At 36.5% G+C, this 22,287-nt stretch overlaps 1 protein-coding gene across 2 annotated transcripts; it reads right to left on the bottom strand.

Annotated features, from left to right (window-relative positions):
- Nucleotides 1–765: 765 nt before the first annotated feature.
- On the bottom strand, nt 766–21,125 carry slc25a22a (solute carrier family 25 member 22a). Of its 2 annotated transcripts, XM_077210101.1 has the most exons (11): nt 20,983–21,125; nt 11,675–11,827; nt 10,399–10,524; nt 10,258–10,313; nt 7,740–7,830; nt 7,107–7,164; nt 5,045–5,105; nt 3,577–3,724; nt 3,338–3,492; nt 2,321–2,396; nt 768–2,231 (listed from the first exon to the last, which is right to left on the bottom strand). In XM_077210101.1, the coding sequence occupies exons 2-11, from the start codon at nt 11,692–11,694 to the stop codon at nt 2,078–2,080; spliced, it is 945 nt and encodes a 314-aa protein (XP_077066216.1). In that variant the 5' UTR covers nt 11,695–11,827; nt 20,983–21,125; the 3' UTR covers nt 768–2,077. The 2 variants fall into 2 exon arrangements, with proteins under 2 accessions (XP_077066215.1, XP_077066216.1); XM_077210100.1 differs by having other exon boundaries at nt 766–2,231; nt 3,338–3,724.
- Nucleotides 21,126–22,287: the final 1,162 nt, after the last annotated feature.

The following is a 22,287-nucleotide window of genomic DNA, read 5'->3' on the forward strand; positions in this document are numbered from 1 at the left end:
CACTGATAAAACTATCCATACAAATATATAGTGAGATATACTATAAGTGTGTTTACATCTATATAATCAGGATTATCAATAAATATGACTTCAATCCAAAGTCTGGAACGTCACTCCGTGAGTGTGTGCTTATCGGATTCTCCACAAAACTGGAATGACTATTAAAATTCCACGATCCAGGCAGACAAATGCATTATTATTCATAATTATTAGCCCCGCCCCCAATCATAGATTCACCAGGCAGGCCTTACAATCAATATGCACGTTACATTGGCGTCTGAGAATTTTAACCTAGCATGTTGTTATTCTTTCTCAAATCTGATCCGACAGATGTGAGCCTAAACATATACATAACAATGGGGTTATATCTATAACTAGCTAAAGTTGGTTTGCAGTGGGTGGGACACAGCTTTGCTCATGAATATTAATTAGGTGACATGACGTTTGATTTGTTATTTATATACTATTATAGTTTTTATAAATACTTTGAATTAGCTTTTTTAAATTCAGTTTTTATTTTAATTAAATTTTCATTTTCAGTCATTTTACTGTATTTTTGTCATTTTGAGTTTTTTTTTATTTTAATATTTTGAAATAGTTTTATTTCGGTTTTTCGTTCAGTACTTTGCCAAGGCAACATTTCTAATTTTCATTTAGTTTAAGTTCTTCATCTAATATTTTTATTATATATATTATATATTTTTCAGCTTGATTCCAATTTAAAAAAAATGTTTTTAATGTTTTAGTCAGGGCTATTATTGTAATTAAAATAGCAATTAAAATAATTATCATAAATATCGAAACTAAAAACATTTAAAAAAAATTGTTATTTGAAATAAAATAAACATTAACTGAAATAAAATAAAATATACAAAAACGTAAACTTAATTTTCAGCTAGTTGCCAAGGCAAAATTCCCCAATTTTAATTTAGTAAAAAAATTGTTTAACCTGAAATATAAATTTATAAAAGCTATATAGACATACAAACATACAATTACTAAAATTGAAATTAAAATGAAATTAATTAAAATGAAAACGGAAACAAAAATACACAAAAAATCGAATCCAAAATAATAATAAAAACTATAATAATATCTAAAATAGCACTGGCTTTCTGGTGAAATACCTACTGTACACTTTGTGTGACATTTCATGTGTCCCATCCCTAAATAAAAGAAATTAAAAAGAATTTGCATACCCAAAATGTTTTAATTAAACCTCAGACTACCTACGAAGGCGGTTTAAATGAGTTTTTAGATGGTATTTAATGTATTTCGCTGTTCGGACTACAAATAACGAAACAGATTTGCGTGGGATAATTTTTCTTGTGCTGTGGCCATGCAAAACGAATCTCTTAATCTATAATAATCATCTCATAAAGTGTGGGGACTTTCGGGAAGTTTTAATAGTCGCTACGCCCCCGGTTGGAGGCATTTCCATTTAGATTGGGCAAATTTGAGAGATGCTTTCAAGTCTAATTCACTGATACGTCTCTCACAGCTTTTTAGAGAAGAAAACGAATCGAGTTAACCTCCGGATCCGACATGTAATCATTTCAAAACACACGCTGAATAAAGCCAGGATATGCAGAAACATATGTTACTCTCAGGTCAGGACTTCAGGACTTTTCCTCCAGGTCGTTCTGAGCCCGGAGGAGTTGGTCGAAAAAGAAAGAAAGTCCAGGAAATTAACAATTAAAAAGAGCTGATATTTGACTACATCATAAACAAGAGCTCTACGATTCAAAGTGTCACGATTGATCGCTGATTTTACGCTTTAAATGTCTGGAGATAAGCCACGACGACTTCCCAGATTAAACGCTCATAAAAGGATATGGTTTTGTCTCAGCGTGAGACCGGACGAGACAAGAACAGGCAGCTTGGCAAACACAACCTCACTTTATCCTCAGTATTAAAACACATTCAGCTAAAAACACACGGCGCTTTGAACAAAAACGGCACAACAACAAACCATTAAAATCAGTCAGACTGGTTGGCGTCACGCTTTGATCCTCGGATAATGACGAGCTGTGAGAAGGGGCGGGACACAGACTGGTGCAGTGCATTATGGGTCGGGTTAGTTGTTGTGTTTGGGCAGACAGCTCAGGATGTATTCGCCCACGCCGAGGAAGTAGACGACCTGAGCGATGCCGAAGAGCGGCGCGATGACCAGAGCTCGACAGTACGCCCCCTTCAGGAAAGCAGTGGGACCTTCGTTGCGTAATATCTTCCTGCGGTCACATGGGGAAAAGGGAATCGTTTGACCCCAAATCGTACCCAAATTGGTGTAATCACTGATGTGGTCAGCTGATGAGCTCACCTGATGCAGTCCGTCACCCCGCTGTAAGTGTCCTCTTGACTTCCTCGTGTTAGAGACTGTAGTCTGGTCTTTATCACTGAAACACAGAAGAACACACAGGCTGTGTTTCTAAAGCTAATGAGCGGCTTCACTGCAAACTAACTTTCATAACAGAGATCAAACCTGACATCTCTATGTTTGACATTAGCATGTGTATCACATGTGTATGATGGGACTAACTAATTCATTGTTTTATATATATATATATATATATATATATATATATATATATATATATATATATATATATATATATATTGTATTTAAAAAATGTAAAAAAAATAATATTAATAATAATAATATTGAATATTTCATAGTTACAAAGGGGGAGGGGGGTAATATTACAAAACATTCAATATTTAATAAATACAGACAAAACTAATATATTATAATATATAATACTAGCCTTTATAATATTCATTGTTTAATATTCACTATTCAAAAATAGACAAAAAAATATTCAATGTTTAATGTTCATGTAAAAAATAGAAAAAACAAATATTGAAAAACTTTAATTATTTTATATTCAGTAATAAAAATAGACAAAATGAATATAAAAGTATTTCATATTCAGTATTTATACAAATTAAGATAAGTATTGAAAGAATATGTAAAAAATAGACAAAACTAATATTGAAAACAATACAATAGGCTATTTAATTTAATTAATAATATTCAGTATTTCAAAAAACAGAAACAAAAAAATATTGAACTATTCGATATTTAATATATTAAATATGTTTAATAATTTCAATAATAAAAAGAGACCAATAATATAAAACTAATATAAAAATATTCAATATTCAGATTTAAAAATAAATAAATAAATAAATAAATATTAAAAAAGATATAATAATATTAATATTTAGTGTTCAAAATATAGAAAAATATTGAATATTTATTATTCTGTAATAAAAAAGACAAAACTAATATAGAAATATTTGATATTTTATTTATTCAAATGTAATGTGAGCGTACCGTCCACCGGGTTGACGGCGACCGCAGCCGTGCTCCCCGCAGCGCAGCCCGACAGGAAAGACACGTAGAACGGTGCGGGACCCTCGCCTCCTCTCTTACCCAGGTTATTCAGATTAGCAAACAGGGGGAAATATATGACAGAAAACGGGACATCCCTGAAGAGAAGGGAAACACAAACCTGCATTCTGTCAGTGTTTTTGCTCACGGATTGTGTGATATTTGCATGTGTTTTTCCTAACCTGAGCAGCGTGGCCCCCAGGCCCTTGTAAAGACCCGCGATGCCCTTTTCCTTCAGTAATTCTCTGGTGAGTTGCATAGCAGTGGGGGACTTCAGCTCTACGGGGCCCCCGGGGGTCACAGCCTCAGGCATGAGCTTCCTCTGGGCCGCTGCACACACACACACACACACACACACACACACACACACACACACACACACACACACACACACACACGCCTAGTTCAACTACACAAACATAATACACTTTTTTTTACTATGAAACGCATGTCAAACTATATTGATAGGAAGAAAGCCTGATGGATGAAACAGTTGAGCGTCTAATCTTGCTAACTTCTTATAAACGTCTATTTAGCAGATCTTAACTTGTGGACAAACTTTGCTAGTTACCAAAAAGTTGTTTGAAGGCATTGGCGAAATGTTCCTTATGTAGAAAAACAACTTTTATGCTCAAACATTCAGTACCACTGACAATGACTTAATATTCAGTATATAAAAAAATTGAAATAACTAATATTGATTAAATATTCAATATTTAGTATTTAAAAAAACAATGAAAAAAAAATCTAGATAATTTTTCATGTACTAAAAATAATATTCACTGCTTTAAGATTTTCATGACAATTACTTAATATTCAGTATTTTAAATGATAAAAAATTAACACTGAAAAAAATCTATTTAATGTTTAATATACTAAATAAATAACATTCACTATTTTAAATATGATTCAGTACTGATGACAATTATATAACATTCAGTAAAAAGGAAAATATATAATATTGAAAATATATATTTAATATCCAGTATTTTTTTTGTGTGTGAAAATATAATATAGAAAATGTGTATTTATTTTTATTCAATATTTTAAAATTAGAAAAAACAATACTGAAAATAATCAATTTAATATTAATATACTAAATAAAATATCCAGTATTTATAAAATGTTAAGTACTGCAGACAATCACTTGGTATTCAGTATTTTAAAAAAGAAAATAAATAATATTGAAAAATATTTAATATTTAATAATTAGTATTTGCAAAAAATATATAAAACAGATATTTAACAAAAACTATATAATATTTAATACACTGAATAAATAATATTCAGCCGTACTAATAATATATAAATAATATAAGTATATACTATTGCTGCTGACAATGACTTTTTATAACAACAGACACATTTAGCGGTACTACACTAAAAACCTCTGTTCTGTAAAAAATAAAATTATTCATTTAGCAGATGCTTTTATAAAAGCGAAATACAAATAAATACCAAATGTATTGCTTAGTGTCTATAAAATTACAAAATGATGTCAAATCTGACACTAGTAGGCCTAATGTACAGGGAGAAGTGCTACAATGTGGCCACAAGGTGGCAGTGCTTCATCTCTCTTCTCTGTCCTCTGTCTTCATTTCTCACTTCACCTCCATTCATTCCTTCCTCTTTTATAGCGTATATTCTTACCGATCCTTCCGGCATCTTGCAGCTGAATCTTTAGCATCTCCATCGGTGTTGTAACGATGACCTGCAACACAGCAGAACAAGGTTAGAGGAAACCTCACAGCCAATGAAAATGAGGATAAGCACATTTAAAGGGCCACACACGTATTCAAATCAACTACGAGGAGTTAGAAGTCACATCTGCAAGTTGCAAATGTTTAAAAAATGGCTGCTTTTGAAAGACACTCTTTTGTAAATATTACACTGACGTCTCTCCTTTAGCTTGTCAGACAGTCTGGAAGCCTGTACTTTACGCTACTACTACCTCAGAAAGAAACAACCACATATAAAAACACACAATTATGATATCCTCCTACATGCTGAGGTTCAAATGGGTTCGTGAAATGGTATCTGCAACACATTTAACTTCCGTAATGTGAGTTATTTTCTATTTTCTGAAGAAATATTTCTTCCTGTGCAAAACTGACTGGAAGTCGAAAGAGGTTGCGACATCAGCAAAACAGACGCCACGGGGGAAGAGTTTATGTGTGCGAGCGTGGCTGTCACTGGACACACAATTACACGTTTAATCAAATCTGAAGGGGCTTGCAGGAGGACAGTAAGTGGGTTATATGCAATGTTCATCCACAAACCTGACTCGGCACTAGCTGATGGGATTATTTGTGTGTACATCACCTGTCAATCTTAATCCAGAGTCTACTGTAATCCCATCATTTAATCCGACATGGTTATAAACCTGTTCATTGACAACAGGAAGACGGTCAGCTCTGTCACATGACTGGATCACTATGTTGTGTATCAGTGCAGAATGATGTCAATTGTGGAACGCAACGCAATGCTTAATGCATGTAATCGCCACTCCAACCACTTTATTTTCTCCATTCGCCTGAAATTAAATGATTTTATTTATAAATAAACTGATTGGTATTGATTTTATTATCAATAATCAATCTAACTTCTGAGCATTACATGATGTTACCCCAGTTTAATGCTAAATGAAAGTACTTTGGATGTTAAAATATGTTCTTCATTCGTAACATTTGCATCCGAGCTGAGGTTTTTTAATTTGCGTATTTTTAATAATATGTATTTGAATATCATGTATTTAATATATGTATATATTTTTATGTTTAGGATGAATTTGTTATATAACAAGAATTTATGTTACATATATTTTTTAAATATAAATAATAATAAAAAAATTTAAAAAAATAGATAAATAATTTAAAATCAAAAATTTTAAATAAAATTAATTAAAGTTGAAGTACTAAAATGAATACCACTGAAATAAAAATAAATTAAAGCTAAATAGAAATATCTTTTAAAGAGTAATAAAAATGAAAGAAAAAAAACATAAAATTACTAAATCGTTAACTGAAGTTAAAATAAAAAATAAAACTACTTCAAAAATACTTTTATAAAAATACTAGTGCTGTTAAATTGACTAATCACATCTATAAATATATAAATATGTAAATGAGTGTGTGTGTATATATATATATATATATATATATATATATATATACACACACAAACTTTTATGTTAGATGCAAGTAATCACCATTAAAGGATTTGACAGCACTAAAAAATTCTTAACAGCATATAAATAATACTAAAATATTAAAATAAAATAATACTATAAATATCATGCGCTTTTTTGTCTTTTGGTTTCCATACAGCCCTTTTACTGCAATATAAAATATATGAAATATATGCTTTTGGTATAAAAGTGGTGTTTTAGTATCGTATCGTGGAAGAATACACACATTAACCAAGCGTTCAGTATAATAAGCAGACCTGGTTCAGAATAAGCACCTGCTTCAGGTGAATGTGCTCAACAAAGGCTGACGGGGGCAGATGAGCTCACGTGTGTATACTGTGAATGCTTAAAGGGAGTGTGTTTGTACCCTTAATGCATCTGTGTTTTGTCTCAGTGATCTGTCTGCTGCTGAATCATCTGTGTGCAGACGTGAATAAAATAACAGTGGAACATCTATTAATGGAGGCTGAGGCATCAGATAGATTACTGAGATGTGTGTGTGTGTGTGTGTGTGTTCACACTGACCTGGCATGTTCCCGCCCCGCAGCCGGCCAGCATCTCTCGCAGGAGAGTGAGTTTCTGCCTGTGGGAACGACAGATGAATTCGCTGATTATCAGCACACACACACACACACACACACTGAGGGTCGTTAATAATTCACACATTGACTCGACGGCGGTGGTCAATAATTCACCGGTGCCGTTTTCGGTCACCATGGTGACGCAGCTGAACAGGGCATTATGGGTATTGTCTGTGTGCTTCAACCCCTATTAAATATGAATGTCGCTCTGGTAATGTAATCCTGTGTGCTGAATTGACTGAGATGTCTGACAGTGTCGGTATGTGACTACTGTGGCTTGTTAGATGGTAATACCACAGTATTTTGATGAGTACATTGGTTGCTGTTTAAATACCATATTGATAGCATAGAGCTGTGTTTGTGAATGTGTTCAAGGTCGGGAAGGAAACCAACCAGTGTGTCAGACCAGATGATGATGTGTCAGCGTGTGTGAATGGGCACAGTCAGCTCAAAATGTCATCATATTTATATTGATATGCGCATTTGCTGTGTGTGTGTGTGTGTGTGTGTATGTGTGTGTGTGTGTGTGTGTGTGTGTGTGTGTGTGTGTGTGTGTGTGTGTGTGTTTATGTCTCACCCGTCCTTAGAGAGGTGAAATCTGAAGAAATCATTTGCTGCAAGCTTGATGGCTTTTTCTGGAGTGACGAGAGTTAAGTTCACCGCAGCACCTGGGAGAGAAAACACACGTATTCAGTTACACCTTCACTCTCAAAATAATCCTTTAGTTGAAAGTAGTGCTTGTCAAATCAATTAATCGCATCTAACATAAAAGTTTGTAAATATATACTGTGTGTGTGTGTGTGTGTGTGTGTGTGTGTGTGTGTGTGTGTGTGTGTGTGTGTGTGTGCGTGTGCGTGTGCGTGTGCGTGTGCGTGTGTGTGTGTGTGTGTGTGTGTGTGTGTGTGTGTGTGTGTATATATTTAGGGCTGGGAAAAGATTAATCGCGATTAATCGCATCCAAAATAAAAGTTTTTGTTTACATAATATATGTGTGTGCACTGTGTATAATTATTCTGTATATATATATTTAAGAAATATTTGCATGTATATACTGTATATATTTATTTATAATTTATATTATATATAAATATGAATTTTTTCTTATATGTATACATGCATGTGTGTGTATTTATATATATATACAAAATAATTATACACAGTGCACACACATATATTATGTAAACACAAACTTTTATTTTGGATGCAATTAATCGCGATTAATCTTTTCCCAGCCCTAATATATACATATATATATATATATATATATATATATATATATATATATATATATATATGTGTGTGCGTGTATGTGTATATATACTGTATGTGTGTGTGTGTGTATGTATATATGTGTATATATAAACACACTATATTGCCCAAAGTTTTGGGACGTCTACCCTTACATGCACATGAACTTTAATGACATCCCATTCTTAATCCGTAGGTTTTAATATGGTGATGGCCCACCCTCTGCTGCTATAACAGCTTATACTCTTCTGCGAAGGCTTTCCACAAGGGTTAGTAGTGTTTTTATGGGAATTTTTGACCATTCTTCTGGAAGCGCATTTGTGAGGTCAGGCACTGATGTTGGACGAGAAGGCTTGGCTCGCAGTCTCTGCCCAAACCAGGTTGAGGTCAGAACTCTGTGCCAGTCAAGATCGTCCACACCAAACTCGCTCATCCATGTCTTTATGGACCTTGCATTGTGCACTGGTGCGCAGTCATGTTGGAACCGGAAGGGGCCATCCTCAAACCGTTCCCACAAAGTTGCGAGCATGAAATTGTCCAAAATGTCTTGGCATGCAGAAGCACTAAGAGTTCCATTCACTGGAACTAAGGGCCCAAGCCCAACCCCTGAAAAACAACCCCACACCATAATCCCCCCTCCACCAAACTTTACACTTGGCAAAATGCAGTCAGGCAAGTACCTTTCTCATGGCAACCGCCAAACCCAGACTCGCCCATCGGATTGCCAGACAGTGAAGCGTGATTCGTCACTCCAGAGAACATGTCTCCACTGCTCTAGAGTCCAGTGACGGTGTGCTTTACACCAGTGTTCGAACTGTACCGTGTCCTTTGGGGGAGCCCACTTATTTTGTTGTTTTTTCCACCGGAGGGGTGTTCGTGCACTTGCGTGTGTCGAGGACTGAAGTGCCTTTCAGACAGGGCGCGGAACGCGCGGCGCTGTGCTATGAAACCCATTCATTTCAAGGACTTCCAAAGATACATAACAGCTACAAGTGTATGCACTGTTCAAGCACTATATACAGGATTCACCCTATTATACTTTATCGACACAAATTGATAAGTCAAACAGCCATCCAAAAAAAGTCTATAAATAGGCTGTCTTTGAGTTCACTTGAACAAGAGTTAAATTACTCGTCAGGCTACAGAATAATACCGTTATTCCTCCGTTCAATTAGGCCTAAGACATCGAGAGTCACGCAGACCTATAACAACCCAGCCACAACACATAATTGGGAATAACATGCATTACCTTTACACAGAATGGATTTCAAGGACTTCGCGCGCAGATCAATGGCCTCCAATGTTTATATTTTTTCTATGAATCTTTGAGTTAACATGTAGCTACTAAACATGATTGGAATTTTACTAAACATGGAATTGAAATTGCTATTTTACACATAATAATCCACGAGGATCACATTACACAAAACTGAAATTGCACGTCAAATTAAAACATTGTCAATATTTTTTGAGACCCCCCAAAACTTCACTTATCACGTTTTCAGGGGAGCCCATGTCTTATTAAGGGGAGCCGAGCTCGCCCTAGCTCCCCTGTAGTTCGCACCCTGCTTTACTCCACTGCATTCCCACACTTTGCATTGCACTTGGTGATGTAAGGCTTGGATGCAGTTGCTCGCCCATTTAGAAGAGAGGAAATTTCACAAATGGACTTATTGCAATGCACATACAACCTACTGTGGCCATGGAAGTGATTGGAACACCTGAATTCAATGATTTTGAGGGGTGTCCCAATACTTTGGGCAATATAGTGTGTGTATATATATATATATGCGATTCATCGATTTGACAGCACTAGTTGCAACACTGACATGTAAACTTGCACTTACCCCTGTACATGCCGAAGTATCCCTCCGACCGGATGGTCTTAATAAGGCAGTCTGACCTGCAGAGCACAATATATCATTCACATCTGAAACCTGATCAACTGAGTCTTCTATATGATTCCATTCGTTTTTTTGAACACTCACATGCTGGTATAGAGACGGCATCCATTCTGCTGGTTCTGAAGGCGAGTCTTGGCCAGATCGATGGGAAACACGCAGGTAACGCCGATCAGTCCCGCCACACCGCCATTTATTAGCTTGGCAGGCAAACTGGAGCAAAGGATGAGAGGAGATCAGACAAATAAGAGACAATGGCAAACAATAATTTATTTAAAGTTCTTGCCAGGGCATTACTATGCAGTTGTTAGGGTGTTGTGGGTGGTTGCCAGGGCATTACTATGCAGTTGTTAGGTCGTTGTGGGTGGTTGCCAGGGCATTACTATGCAGTTGTTAGGTCGTTGTGGGTGGTTGCCAGGGCATTACTATGCAGTTGTTAGGTCATTGCGGGTGGTTGCCAGGGCATTACTCTACAGTTGTTAGGGTGTTGTGGGTGGTTGCCAGGGCATTACTATGCAGTTTTTAGGTCGTTGTGGGTGGTTGCCAGGGCATTACTATGCAGTTGTTTGGTCGTTGTGGGTGGTTGCCAGGGCATTACTATGCAGTTTTTAGGTCGTTGTGGGTGGTTGCCAGGGCATTACTATGCAGTTGTTAGGGTGTTGAGGGTGGTTGCAAGGGCATTACTATGCAGTTTTTAAGTTGTTGCGGGTGGTTGCTAGTGCATTACTATGCAGTTGTTAGGTCATTGCGGGTGGTTGCCAGGGCATTACTATGCAGTTGTTAGGGTGTTGTGGGTGGTTGCCAGGGCATTACTATGCAGTTGTTAGGTCATTGCGGGTGGTTGCCAGGGCATTACTATGCAGTTGTTAGGGTGTTGTTGGTGGTTGCCAGGGCATTACTATGCAGTTGTTAGGTCGTTGTGGGTGGTTGCCAGGGCATTACTATGCAGTTGTTAGGGTGTTGTGGGAGGTTGCCAGGGCATTACTATGCAGTTTTTATGTCGTTGTGGGTGGTTGCCAGGGCATTACTATGCAGTTGTTAGAGTGTTGTGGGTGGTTGCCAGGGCATTACTATGCAGTTGTTTGGTCATTGTGAGTGGTTGCCAGGGCATTACTGTGCAGTTGTTAGGGTGTTTTGGGTGGTTGCCAGGGCATTACTATGCAGTTGTTAGGTCATTGCGTGTGGTTGCCAGGGCATTACTATGCAGTTGTTAGGGTGTTGTGGGTGGTTGCCAGGACATTACTATGCAGTTGCTAAGGTGTCCCTGAGTGGTACTATGCACATTATGATGTTATGAGTTTGCTAGGGTGTTGTGCGGTTCAAAAAGTCTAACTCCAGTGATGCTTGACTTTTTGAAACTCACCTGATCTGTTTGTCAGCCATTTATCTGGGTCCCTGTACTTCTTCAGTGTGTGTGTGTGTGTGTGTGTGTGTTTAAGGCGTCAGTCGGCACGTCTTTGCAGATTTCTCAGAGACTTTTTGGATCTCAGTCCATTCGCCTTCCTGTGCCAGATATCTGAAAGACACGGGAATAGAGAGAATGATTGAGTCAGTGTGGTTATGATACAGGTGTCATCTCTCTCTGTTTGACTCCAGGAATTCTTCACACTGGACTCTTTCCTTTCCTTCTCCATCTCCATGAGATCCTCTCATCTCAGGAACAACTATGTCTTATTTTTATTCTTATTAACTTTTGTTGGTTGCACAGGAAGTTTAAAATAGCTCACACTATCTGATTCATGACACACACACACGGAGCTCCCTGCCTAAGTTTTCAATTCAATTTCAATTCAATTTATATATAAAGCACATTTAGAACAACCTCAGTGCTACTACAGAGCTCCTAAAGGGTGATGGTGCCGAAGAAAAAAAATTAGATGGGAGGAAAAATAATAAGTCAATGCATTTGCATTCTCTCGAGAAACTTTGTGTTCACTCGCAAAACCTGTTGAGGACATTTCAAGTGAATGCAAAGTTTCTTGGCAGAACGCAAAACCTTTGAGAGAACGTAAAAGCATCAACAAATACATTTTCCTCCCATCAAATTTCCCTCCCCCCGCCAACCCGTCCCTTTAGGAGCTCTGTAGTACCACTTTGACCAACTAAACTTGTTCTAAATGTGCTTTATATCTGAATTGAATTAAAAAAGAATTGAAATCTTAGGCACGGAGCTCGGTGTGTGTGTGTCATGAATCAGAGACTGTTGGAGAGAAACATCTGTGTGTGTTTCCTGCTAATCATATGTGGAATTTGAACAACTTGAAGACAGTCAGTCTTTTCCCCTTGTTCCTCCCCTCCGTTCAGCCAATCAGCTCGTCTCTTTCACTCCGTCCCCTCCCTCTCTTCCTTCTGCTCTCCACTGATGCGTTTCCTGATTTCTGCTGACTGGACTAGACTCTTCTACCTTCAATTCTGCATTTTCTCTGTCTGGGTTCCTCTTTTACTTCACTCATAGAGAGTGGATGCACTCGTGAGATTTACCATAAACATTATTATATGTTAGATCAGCACTAACCGACACAAACCAGTTTGGAAACCTTCTGTTCCTATCAGCAGGACTGTTATTTTTCCATCCTGCTGTTTTTAACTTCTCTCTCTTCCTCATGATTCAAGAGAATATCAGGTCTGTTATGACTGGCACATTGTTCCTACTATCAGTGAACACTAAATCGCAGATATTTAATGCCTCCCACAAGGTCTCAGACACATGAAGGACCAGCAACAACGATAAAAGAATAAATGCTAAAATATTCTCGATTTTATTTCAAAGTCTCTTGATTCTCTAGAGTTTTAGAAGAGACTGTCTCTTAATAGGGGTTTTATAGGAACTCAGTTATGAACTAGCCACCAGGGCATCCCACAAGAAAAACATTTTCCCATAATGCCATTTTTCTGGCGAGAAAAAACAGGTATGCTTGAGCTTTTTTGTCCTTTTTAGGGTCGGATCTTGTGACATCATGTCCCGTTTTTGGTTTGTTTAGAAGTCTTTGGTCCATGTTGCGTTCATATTTCAGTCGAACCGCACCAGAGTTTGTTTGGAAGCGGCTGAGACACACTTTTCAGCGCTTGTTGAGCACCAGTGTTCAGATGGCAGCGTTCACACTTATTCAAATGAACTGCACTAACAGAGCAATCACAGCAAGGTTCTTTTTAATCCAAGCAAACATGCCAAGTGTGAAGACACCCTATGTTATGCGATTGCAAGAGCTAAAAGAAGGGCTAAGAGACAAAACCTCCTTCGACAATTTGCAGTGCTACATATAATCGAGGCTGAGAAAAGAACCCAACGACAGGTAAATGATATACTGTTTTCCATGTTCGTGGAGTAATGTGGTGCGAACACGCCAAAAAGTGCCAATAGAGTACAGATATGACATCACTTTGTAGGCCAAAACTTGGCATTTTAAAACTTCCGGTTCCATTGTCCTGAAGTCAGTTGGTTTTTTGAATGGGATTTTGGTTAAATGGCTGAAATAGGGTCTATGATTAACACAACACAAGCTCAAAACACTTTCACGTTTTATTCAATGACAAATACATTAGTATTACCCCACTCATGATTTTTAAAAGCTGTTACGTCTCTTGAAAAAGGCGGTAGGTGAAAAACTTAAACAAACATTAGAAATGTTGAACTGGCAACTAACTGAAATAAAATAAGTTCAAGGTGAAGAACAAAAATAACTCAAAATGAAATAATAAGCTAAAAATAAATGACAAAGACACATAAAATGATTAAAATTAAAACTGAACATATAAAAATAAAAGAGATTTCAAAATATTAATCAATGCTACAAAAGTATAAATAATACTAAAATAACACATACTCTTTGAGCATGTAATTACCTTTTCATTTTGAGGTTTTTTTTAAAGATAAAGTGGATACTTCAAAGAAATTATCCATTAAGACTCCTGTATTAAAGAGTGATATCTGAACAATGAAAGTTTACTTCATGAATGTTTAGCTTTCGGTTTCAATCAATAGAGGAAGAGAAGAAGCTGAGAATTATGTTTTTGTGTACGTAGTGGTTTGGTCTTGTGACAAGATCTCTGTCGGTCTGTGTGTCTTATAATCAGCAGAAACTAATTAAATGTCACAAACAGGCTTTAACAAGTCTCAAATACCTAGAACTCTAGCTAAACAACATAAACAGGCCTCTCACGTTTTGAAGACAGGCAAGAGTGACTTAAAATTGACCCTTTCAATCTTACCCAGATACATTAGTGCTATTTTCAGATTGGCTATTGTGTAGATCAACGAACAACACCAGAGAGAACGCGCTTCGCTTGATTCCTGCCGATTTTACAGTGAGAGCGGCGCGGCCAGAGTTTTGGGTGCTGCGGCATATTAAATATATTACAAATAGTTTTTCAGCGCGAGAAATACAATGTGTGGCGGGAGAGCGTGACAAAAGACCGAAATGAGTGACTGTCACGCTCAACGAGTGACACTTGAGAGCCCTGCATAAATAAGCAACTGATGAGCAACACAACTACTCAAGTTTTAACATGTTTAAACTCAAATTAATTATTGCAAAATAATTGACAGACATGATAAAAAACTGATGATGATGAAAAAAATTGTGATAGTGTTTTCTTCCCAACTGTGACATATATCTGAGTGAAACAGCTTCTCAAACAAGAACAAATGTAGGGCGGAGCTTGATTTTGTTCGTGGGAAATTGATTGGATGGTAAAGGCATAGGGATATATTCACAACCTGATTGGTCAGCTTTTATGATGTCATTTCTTGTCGTAATTTACCGATCATCCAAAACAATGTTGTGTTCTGGGATAAATGCGCTCATTGTCCTTGCGTAGCTACATATGATGGTATTTTGACCAGTTGAGAACTCGTGAAGAGCTTATAAAATGTGTAAACGAGTCAGGAATTCCAGATCTGTTGTGAGGAGACGCGGTTCTGACGCCTGTACTGAACTGTGATGGGAAACATTGCGACTATTAAATGATGAGGAAAAAACACGTATGATTGAGCATTCTGTCTTTTTTAGGGTCACATCTTGTGACATCACATCCTGTTTTTGGTTCGTTTACATGTCTTTGGTCCGTGTTACGTTCATATTTCAGTCGAAGCGCACCAGAGTTGCGGACTGAGACCAGCCAGTGTTGTTTATTGGTGGATCTCGTGTGAGTGACAGGTTGCCCCGCCCTCGCACCAGTAAACGCATCATCAGAGAAGAGATGTCGCTGCAAGGGAGAGGGGAAGTTATTCTGAATAAAGATTATGTGGCACATGAATTAAAAAAAAAAGGATGTGCACAGATAAATCATTTATAATAAATACTGCAATATTCCATAAATTGCCCATATTCATGGTGACTTTAAATAATAGCATGGTTGTTATATTTACCTTGCTACAAAGATAACAACTTAAGATATCATAAACATAATAAACATTAACATCATGATTTTGCCTGCTATGAAACAATGTGTATTGTGAAAAGTGCTATATAATTAAATTAGACTTGACGTAATTTGCCTAAAACAACTTTTGTTTCATTACTTTTAATGCCACTGAGTGCAAAATAATGTAAATGAATGGGCACTTTCAGCAAACCCTGAGCTGTTACCCAGCATGCACCAGTGTGTGTGTGTCCACTTTAAAACCACCATAAAGCCAGTCTGACCACTATTTAAACTCCTAGGACCCTCGGAGAGGAACAGAAAACACTCGTCAACTATCCACGAGCTCCTAATGCTCTCAGTTACTCTAAACACTATATTTCTACACAACAGAACTGAGATAGTCGCCATGGAAACGGACTGAAGATGGCATTAAAAATTCTTTGAATTAGAGCCAGAGATTTGTTTCCACTTGTCTTACAGCAGATTTCAAGTCTGTCGTTTACATGTGTGTGTGTGTGTGAATGTAATTCACTGGTGATTAATGAACGTATAGAGTTAATATGTTCATACACACATCTGTGCTGACTAACAGTCAATGTTAAGACTATAATCAATCACTTATATCTAGTTTTACATGCACTTTCATTCAAAACATTGGGCTCAGTATGATTTTTTTTAAGAAATGAATTCTATTATTCAGCAAGGACGCATTAAATTGATCAAATGACAGCAAAGACATTTATAATGTTACCATTACAGACTTCTACTCCACAGAAATCTGTTCTTTTGAGCTTACTATTAATCAAAAATATGAAGACAACTGTTTAAAACATTGATAATAATAATGTTTTCTTGAGCAGCAAATCAGCCTAGAATGATTTCTGAAGGATCATGTGACACTGAAGATTGCAGTAGCGATGCAGTAATAATGAACATATTCACATAGAAAACAGATATTTTAATTTGTAATAATGTTTCACTGTTTTTCCTGTACTTTTGATCAAATAAATGCAGCCTTGGTGGGCAGAAGAGACTTCTTTCATAAACATAAAAAATTCTTACCAACTCCAATCTTTTGAGCGATAGTGTATATAAAAATACCCTTTGATACCACATCCACCATGGTATTCTTTAAAGTACAGGCGTCAAATAAATACCATGGTACATTAATTTTAGTACCATGGTATTACACTATCTCTGTACCTCCCCAGTTATTTATGTATGGTATTTCCATCTTTTTTTTTTTTAATGGCATTATGCTGTGTCTAAAAACAATGTCATATAAAATACAGCCATGAACATGTTGCGTTTCTGCCAAATGGAGGGATGCAGAGAGAGAGAACGAGGACGGAGGAGTGTAAAGAGAGAGTGAAGAGGGAGCTGTAATGAGAGACATCTGGTGGGAGGAGAGAGAAGACGGAGGGAGAGGAGGAGGAGAGGAAAGTAGATGAACCAGACCTGACAACACAAGCAGCTGTGAAGCCAAGTGAGTGTGTGTGTGTGTGTGTGTGTGTGTGTGTGTGTGTGTGTGTGTGTGTGTGTGTGTGTGTGTGTGTGTGTGTGTGTGTGTGTGTGTGTGTGTGTGTGTGTGTGTGTGTGTGTGTGTGTGTGTCTGTGTGTATGTGTGTGTGTGTGTGTTTAACATCACGATCATTTATTCTGGACATGCCACAGTTTCTTACTGTAGTCTCACTGTAAACCCAAATAATAAGTTTGCGTCAAAACGTATATTTTAATTTTAATTGCTCTTAACTTAAAATATTTGAGTATACTCTTAACTTAAAATTATCATGTAATTGCAACTTAAATATTTTGTAGTAAGCTGGAAAATGTTTCTAGTCCGTCATTTATGACCATCAGCTGTTCAGGCAATGGGTTTGGTCTGGTTAGGGCTGGTAGACCATCTTAAAAGAGCAACAAACCAAACAGCATATTAGAAAAAAAAAGAAAAGCAGCCTGCATGGATAGTTTCCTAAAATGAATTTCCAGACGTCCTTAACGTTCCAAGTTAAGAAAACTCTTATCAATACAATGTAAATGTTGGTGAATACTGTCAAGTTCCAAAAATGGCAAAAAAAACCTTTAAATGTTTAGTAGTACAGTCTTTAGGCCATATTCTGAACCTCATATGAAAGTCATATGAAAAATAATCAACTATATTTGATTTTGAAAATATATACATTGCAGTTCAAAAGTTTGGGGTTGGTAAGATATTATGTTTTTGAAAGACTCTTATACTTACCAAGGCTGCATTTATTAGATAACAAATACAGTTAAAACTGTAAAAATGTGAAATATTATTACAATTTTAATAAATGTTTTCTATTTAAATATATTTTAATATCATTCTAATATGATGATTTGATGCTCAAGAAACATTTATGATTATTATTGAAAACAGTGGTGCTGCTTCATATTTTTATGGAAATGGTGAAAACAATTATTTGATGAATAGAAAAAACAGCATCTATTTGAAATAGAAATCTTGGTAACACTTTACTTAAAGCCTTTATGTATAATGCATTATAAAGGTATTTATAATGTATGTTATAATGCATTCTTTTTTATATAAATAAGTGAAATGTTCATATTTGCAGATTCATTGTTACATCTGAAATAGTTTGTTTGTCATGTGTTTTAATAAATTATACTTTCTAACATGTGTAACAATGTATAGATAATTATTATAATGTATTATAACTCTTATTATTCATGAGGTCATTTAATGGATCATAAGGTGCTTTTATAATGCATTTGCTTTTATCTCAAATACTTTTATAATGCATTATATACATGATCACATTACCGAAATCTTTTCTAACATTATAAATCTTTACTGTCACTTTTGATCAATTGAATGGGTCCTTGCTAAACAAAAGTATTGAGATGATTGTTCTTTATGCTGCTATGATCTGGTTTTTCCAGCAGGGAACAGCTGATGCCCATTCCTGAATCCAGAAGAAATCTGTGCACCTTTGACCAAACCGCACCCGTCATTCATCTGACTCTGATAACAGATGTTGTGCCATGTGTGTGTGTGTGTGTAGCGTCTGAAGTTCAATGGAACCTGGATGTCTCGAAATAGCTCTTTTACAGTATTTCAGTCTCTCTGTCCTCTCCTCTCTCCCTCCCCATCATCTATGTCTGGTCTAGGGAGGTTCTGCTGGATTGTCTTGAGCAAGTTTATAGGAATTAACTGTCCAAATTAATTAATTAAACGCATCAGTTTCATATGAAAAAAATTGGCAGCCAATGAGATGTACACACAATTGACCCTTCGCTAAGCCACGCCCGAAAACCGCCACTGGCCAATCGTGTCTTAGCAACCGTAACTAGGGAGGGCGGGGCTTAGCGAAGGTTCAACTGCTGAAATTAAATCTCACTTGTAAGTCGCTAAACGATTAAATGTAAATAAGAACAAATTGTATATGTGTGTGTGTGTGTGTGTATAGTACAATTTAATTTTGATATTTTTACATTACTTTGACATATGTTTTTTAACTTGTTAATTTTGAAAAATATAATAAAAAATAAAATAATAAAGAAAAGAAAGAATGAAAGAGACTGACTCAGCGTTTAGTAGACTCACAGTCTCAGAGTTTGCGCAGTGAATCAGTGTGTGCAGAAAAGAGCCGACATGAGTGAGTGAGTGACTGGAGAGCAAAGACAGATTTACTGAGCGTCAAGAGTGATAAGATGAGATTAATATCAGACACTCAGAGCCGTCAGCGCATGAGCTCCCACTGTCTGCTGGTTAATTAGCTGATGTACAGTACTCTCTCTCTCATGTGTGTGAAAGAAAGATAGTGTTCAGACTGTATGCTGTTTCACTCTTGCTTTCTCTCACGATGCTCACTATTAACTCTGTAAGAATTTAAAGAAGGTTTTAAAGATATTTATTTCACACAAAAATTAAACAATATTAAAATATAAAACCTAAATAATATAAATACTTATTATTTTGAAGTGAGATACCATGGGAATATCTTCTTACGGCAGTGACTGTAGAACAATTTACAAGACATCTGTTATCTGCAAGGTGTTCTGCTCCTCTTAACTAGTGACCTTTGCCCTGTGCGCAGTCGTTTAACTTACACTAAAGGTCACCTGAGACCAGATTGCGTTTGAAAGACACTCATTGTTAAGGTAAAGATCAGTCAATATGAGAAACAGCCAAAGACAGCAAATACACCAATTATTTCAAGCCAGATTAAACAACACAAACGTACCATGGTATAACCATGTTTTTTTTTTTGTTTTTTTTTAAATATCATGCTTTTATCTGAAAGTACCACAGCATTATTTGAAGCACAATATAGTACCATTTAAATCCGGTATATGTGTATTGTAATAATGCAACACCATATTAACATGGTACTCCAGAGTAAGGAATACCTTGGTACAGTAATGGTATAATGCTATGGTACTTTAAATACACCATGCTGGTACATGGAAATCGTATTATGGCATTTACATGGTATTTCCAGTTTAATATACATGGTATAATCCAGTTTAATAACGATGGTCCATCATGTCCAAAATATCTTGATAGCCTACTTTATCTATTTTTTGTAAAGGCCGTTTGCTTTTAGGCCAAGGACGCAATTCTTTCATCACTGGAAAACATATAGCCAAAATATACAAAGAAAAAAAAAACGAGTGAAGAAATATTTGCAGTATCTGAACGAGGTCGCTGATAGTCTCTGATGACATAATTCTGCTGCAGAGAATCCTGTTCAAATCTGAGACTCCAGAGCGCGCACGTACGGCGCATCGAGAGCGCGCGCGCCGCAGCGCCCTGATGTTGGTGATGATGATGATCCGCTGCAGATCTAGTAGACACAGTCCGTTTTAATGCTTCTGATCAGATATCACACACCCGCGTCCGTGGAGCCGGTTAATCCCGCGGGGATCCAAACCCAACTAACGTACAACCAGAACAAACACACGCAGATGAAACGCGCACCGCTGTATGATGAAAAACAGATGTTCGCGTGCGCGGAACCCAAACGAGAACACCGTTAGAATTAACGAAGCTGTCAAAGAAGCGCGTTCTCGTTTGACGGTTAGGTTTGCGATGAAGAATAAAGGAATCGTGTTTTTCCAAATAACGGAAAACGATCCGCCGCATCACACCGTATAACCACTGCACCGTTATTTCTGTTTCTTCTGCTGACATAATTCATCTTTAATAGGCTACGCTGACCGATCAAATCATGAATAACTGAACTACGTTTCCTTATGCAACATGAATATTAATATGATACAAATGCTGGTCTTATAGAAGAGTGTAACAGTGCCACTTACCCGATCCTGCTGTTTTGTCCCGTTATTCCGGATTATTATGGCTTCATGTGATGTTCCTCCTCCGGTGACGGTGTGATAATAGTTAAAGCTGCCGGTGTTACTAGCGTTCGTGTGTGTTTGGAGGAAAGGGAGGGAGTAGAAGCACGACAGGGGTCAGCGGGAGGAGGAGGAGGAGAAGGAGAGGACGGGAGAAAGTGACGCCTCCTACTGGTGACGAAGCCTTGGATTTTTCTGCTCTTAAATCAAAGCCGAAACACGCTTTCTGACGTCATCGCCGTGACGCAACGGTGACCTTGAGTTAAATATAGGTTATTGAAGATATCCTACATCAAAGTATTGGAGTGCCTTTTGGATTGAGGAATACACCCCACATGTTACCAAAAAACAGAAGAATGAACATCACTGATTTAATAATTTAATCATGTAGTTTGGATTGTCCAGATGTTCATAATGCTGTGCCAGGATGAATGTCAAGAGGCCTGTCAAGAACACGTCCTGGTCACACTGCACTACAACATACATGAGATTTTCATTTTGCATAAAGAAAAGAATAAGCCTATTTTTTATCTTTGCATTAATTTCATGACAAATAAGCACTTTTACCCCAAATTGTCATTTACGTAAAGCAAAAAAATAAATAATTAAAACGCAATTCACAGTTCACACACACATATATAAATATATATATATATATATATACAGTATATGATTTCTTGTTTCAGTTATGACAATGTGGTTTTATGTTTTGCACTATTATTATCTCCATTATTATTATTAAATGCCTCAATATTTGCACATTTGTGACATACTGTTCAATTTTAACTTTTTAAAAATGTAAAACTAGTGTTATTGTATAAATCCCCCTTCGACTATTAAACTTTTCTTTTCTTGCATATTCTTCTGTGCATTTTTGCAATTATTACATGACAAATTGATTTCTCATTGATTAAATGCAACAACAGAAAAACAGCATTCTGGTAACCATACAAAATTATAACTATATATATTTAACTTAATATATATATATATAGATATATACACACACACACACATATTGTTATTGTAATACATTAATACTGTATTACAGCGACGAGGATCGCCACTGAAAATATTGGCATTTGGCATTAGAAATTAGTAAAATCTGGTAGCATTACAGTAATGAGAATTTGTTGATAAAATGAGCTTGTACTGAAAATGCCACAATAACATTTATTAATGGCTTAATTTTCCTTGTGCAAAATATATTTTCTGCCTGTTTCCTAATAATTTAGTTTAATTTCATTCATTTTGAATTGATTTTGAGGT

Source organism: Siphateles boraxobius, unplaced genomic scaffold (assembly GCF_051911475.1).
Source record: "Siphateles boraxobius isolate OS27281-9 unplaced genomic scaffold, OSU_SipBor_1 65, whole genome shotgun sequence".
NCBI lineage: Eukaryota > Metazoa > Chordata > Actinopteri > Cypriniformes > Leuciscidae > Siphateles > Siphateles boraxobius.

Bases quoted from the DNA above. Each gene is read 5' to 3' on its own strand.
- slc25a22a (XM_077210100.1), bottom strand. From the start codon at position 11,694: ATGGCTGACAAACAGATCAG. The intron at 10,314-10,398 runs GTGAGTGTTCAA...TGTGCTCTGCAG, and splicing joins TGCCGTCTCTATACCAGCAT to GTCAGACTGCCTTATTAAGA. The intron at 7,831-10,257 runs GTAAGTGCAAGT...TTTCTCTCCCAG, and splicing joins ATACTTCGGCATGTACAGGG to GTGCTGCGGTGAACTTAACT.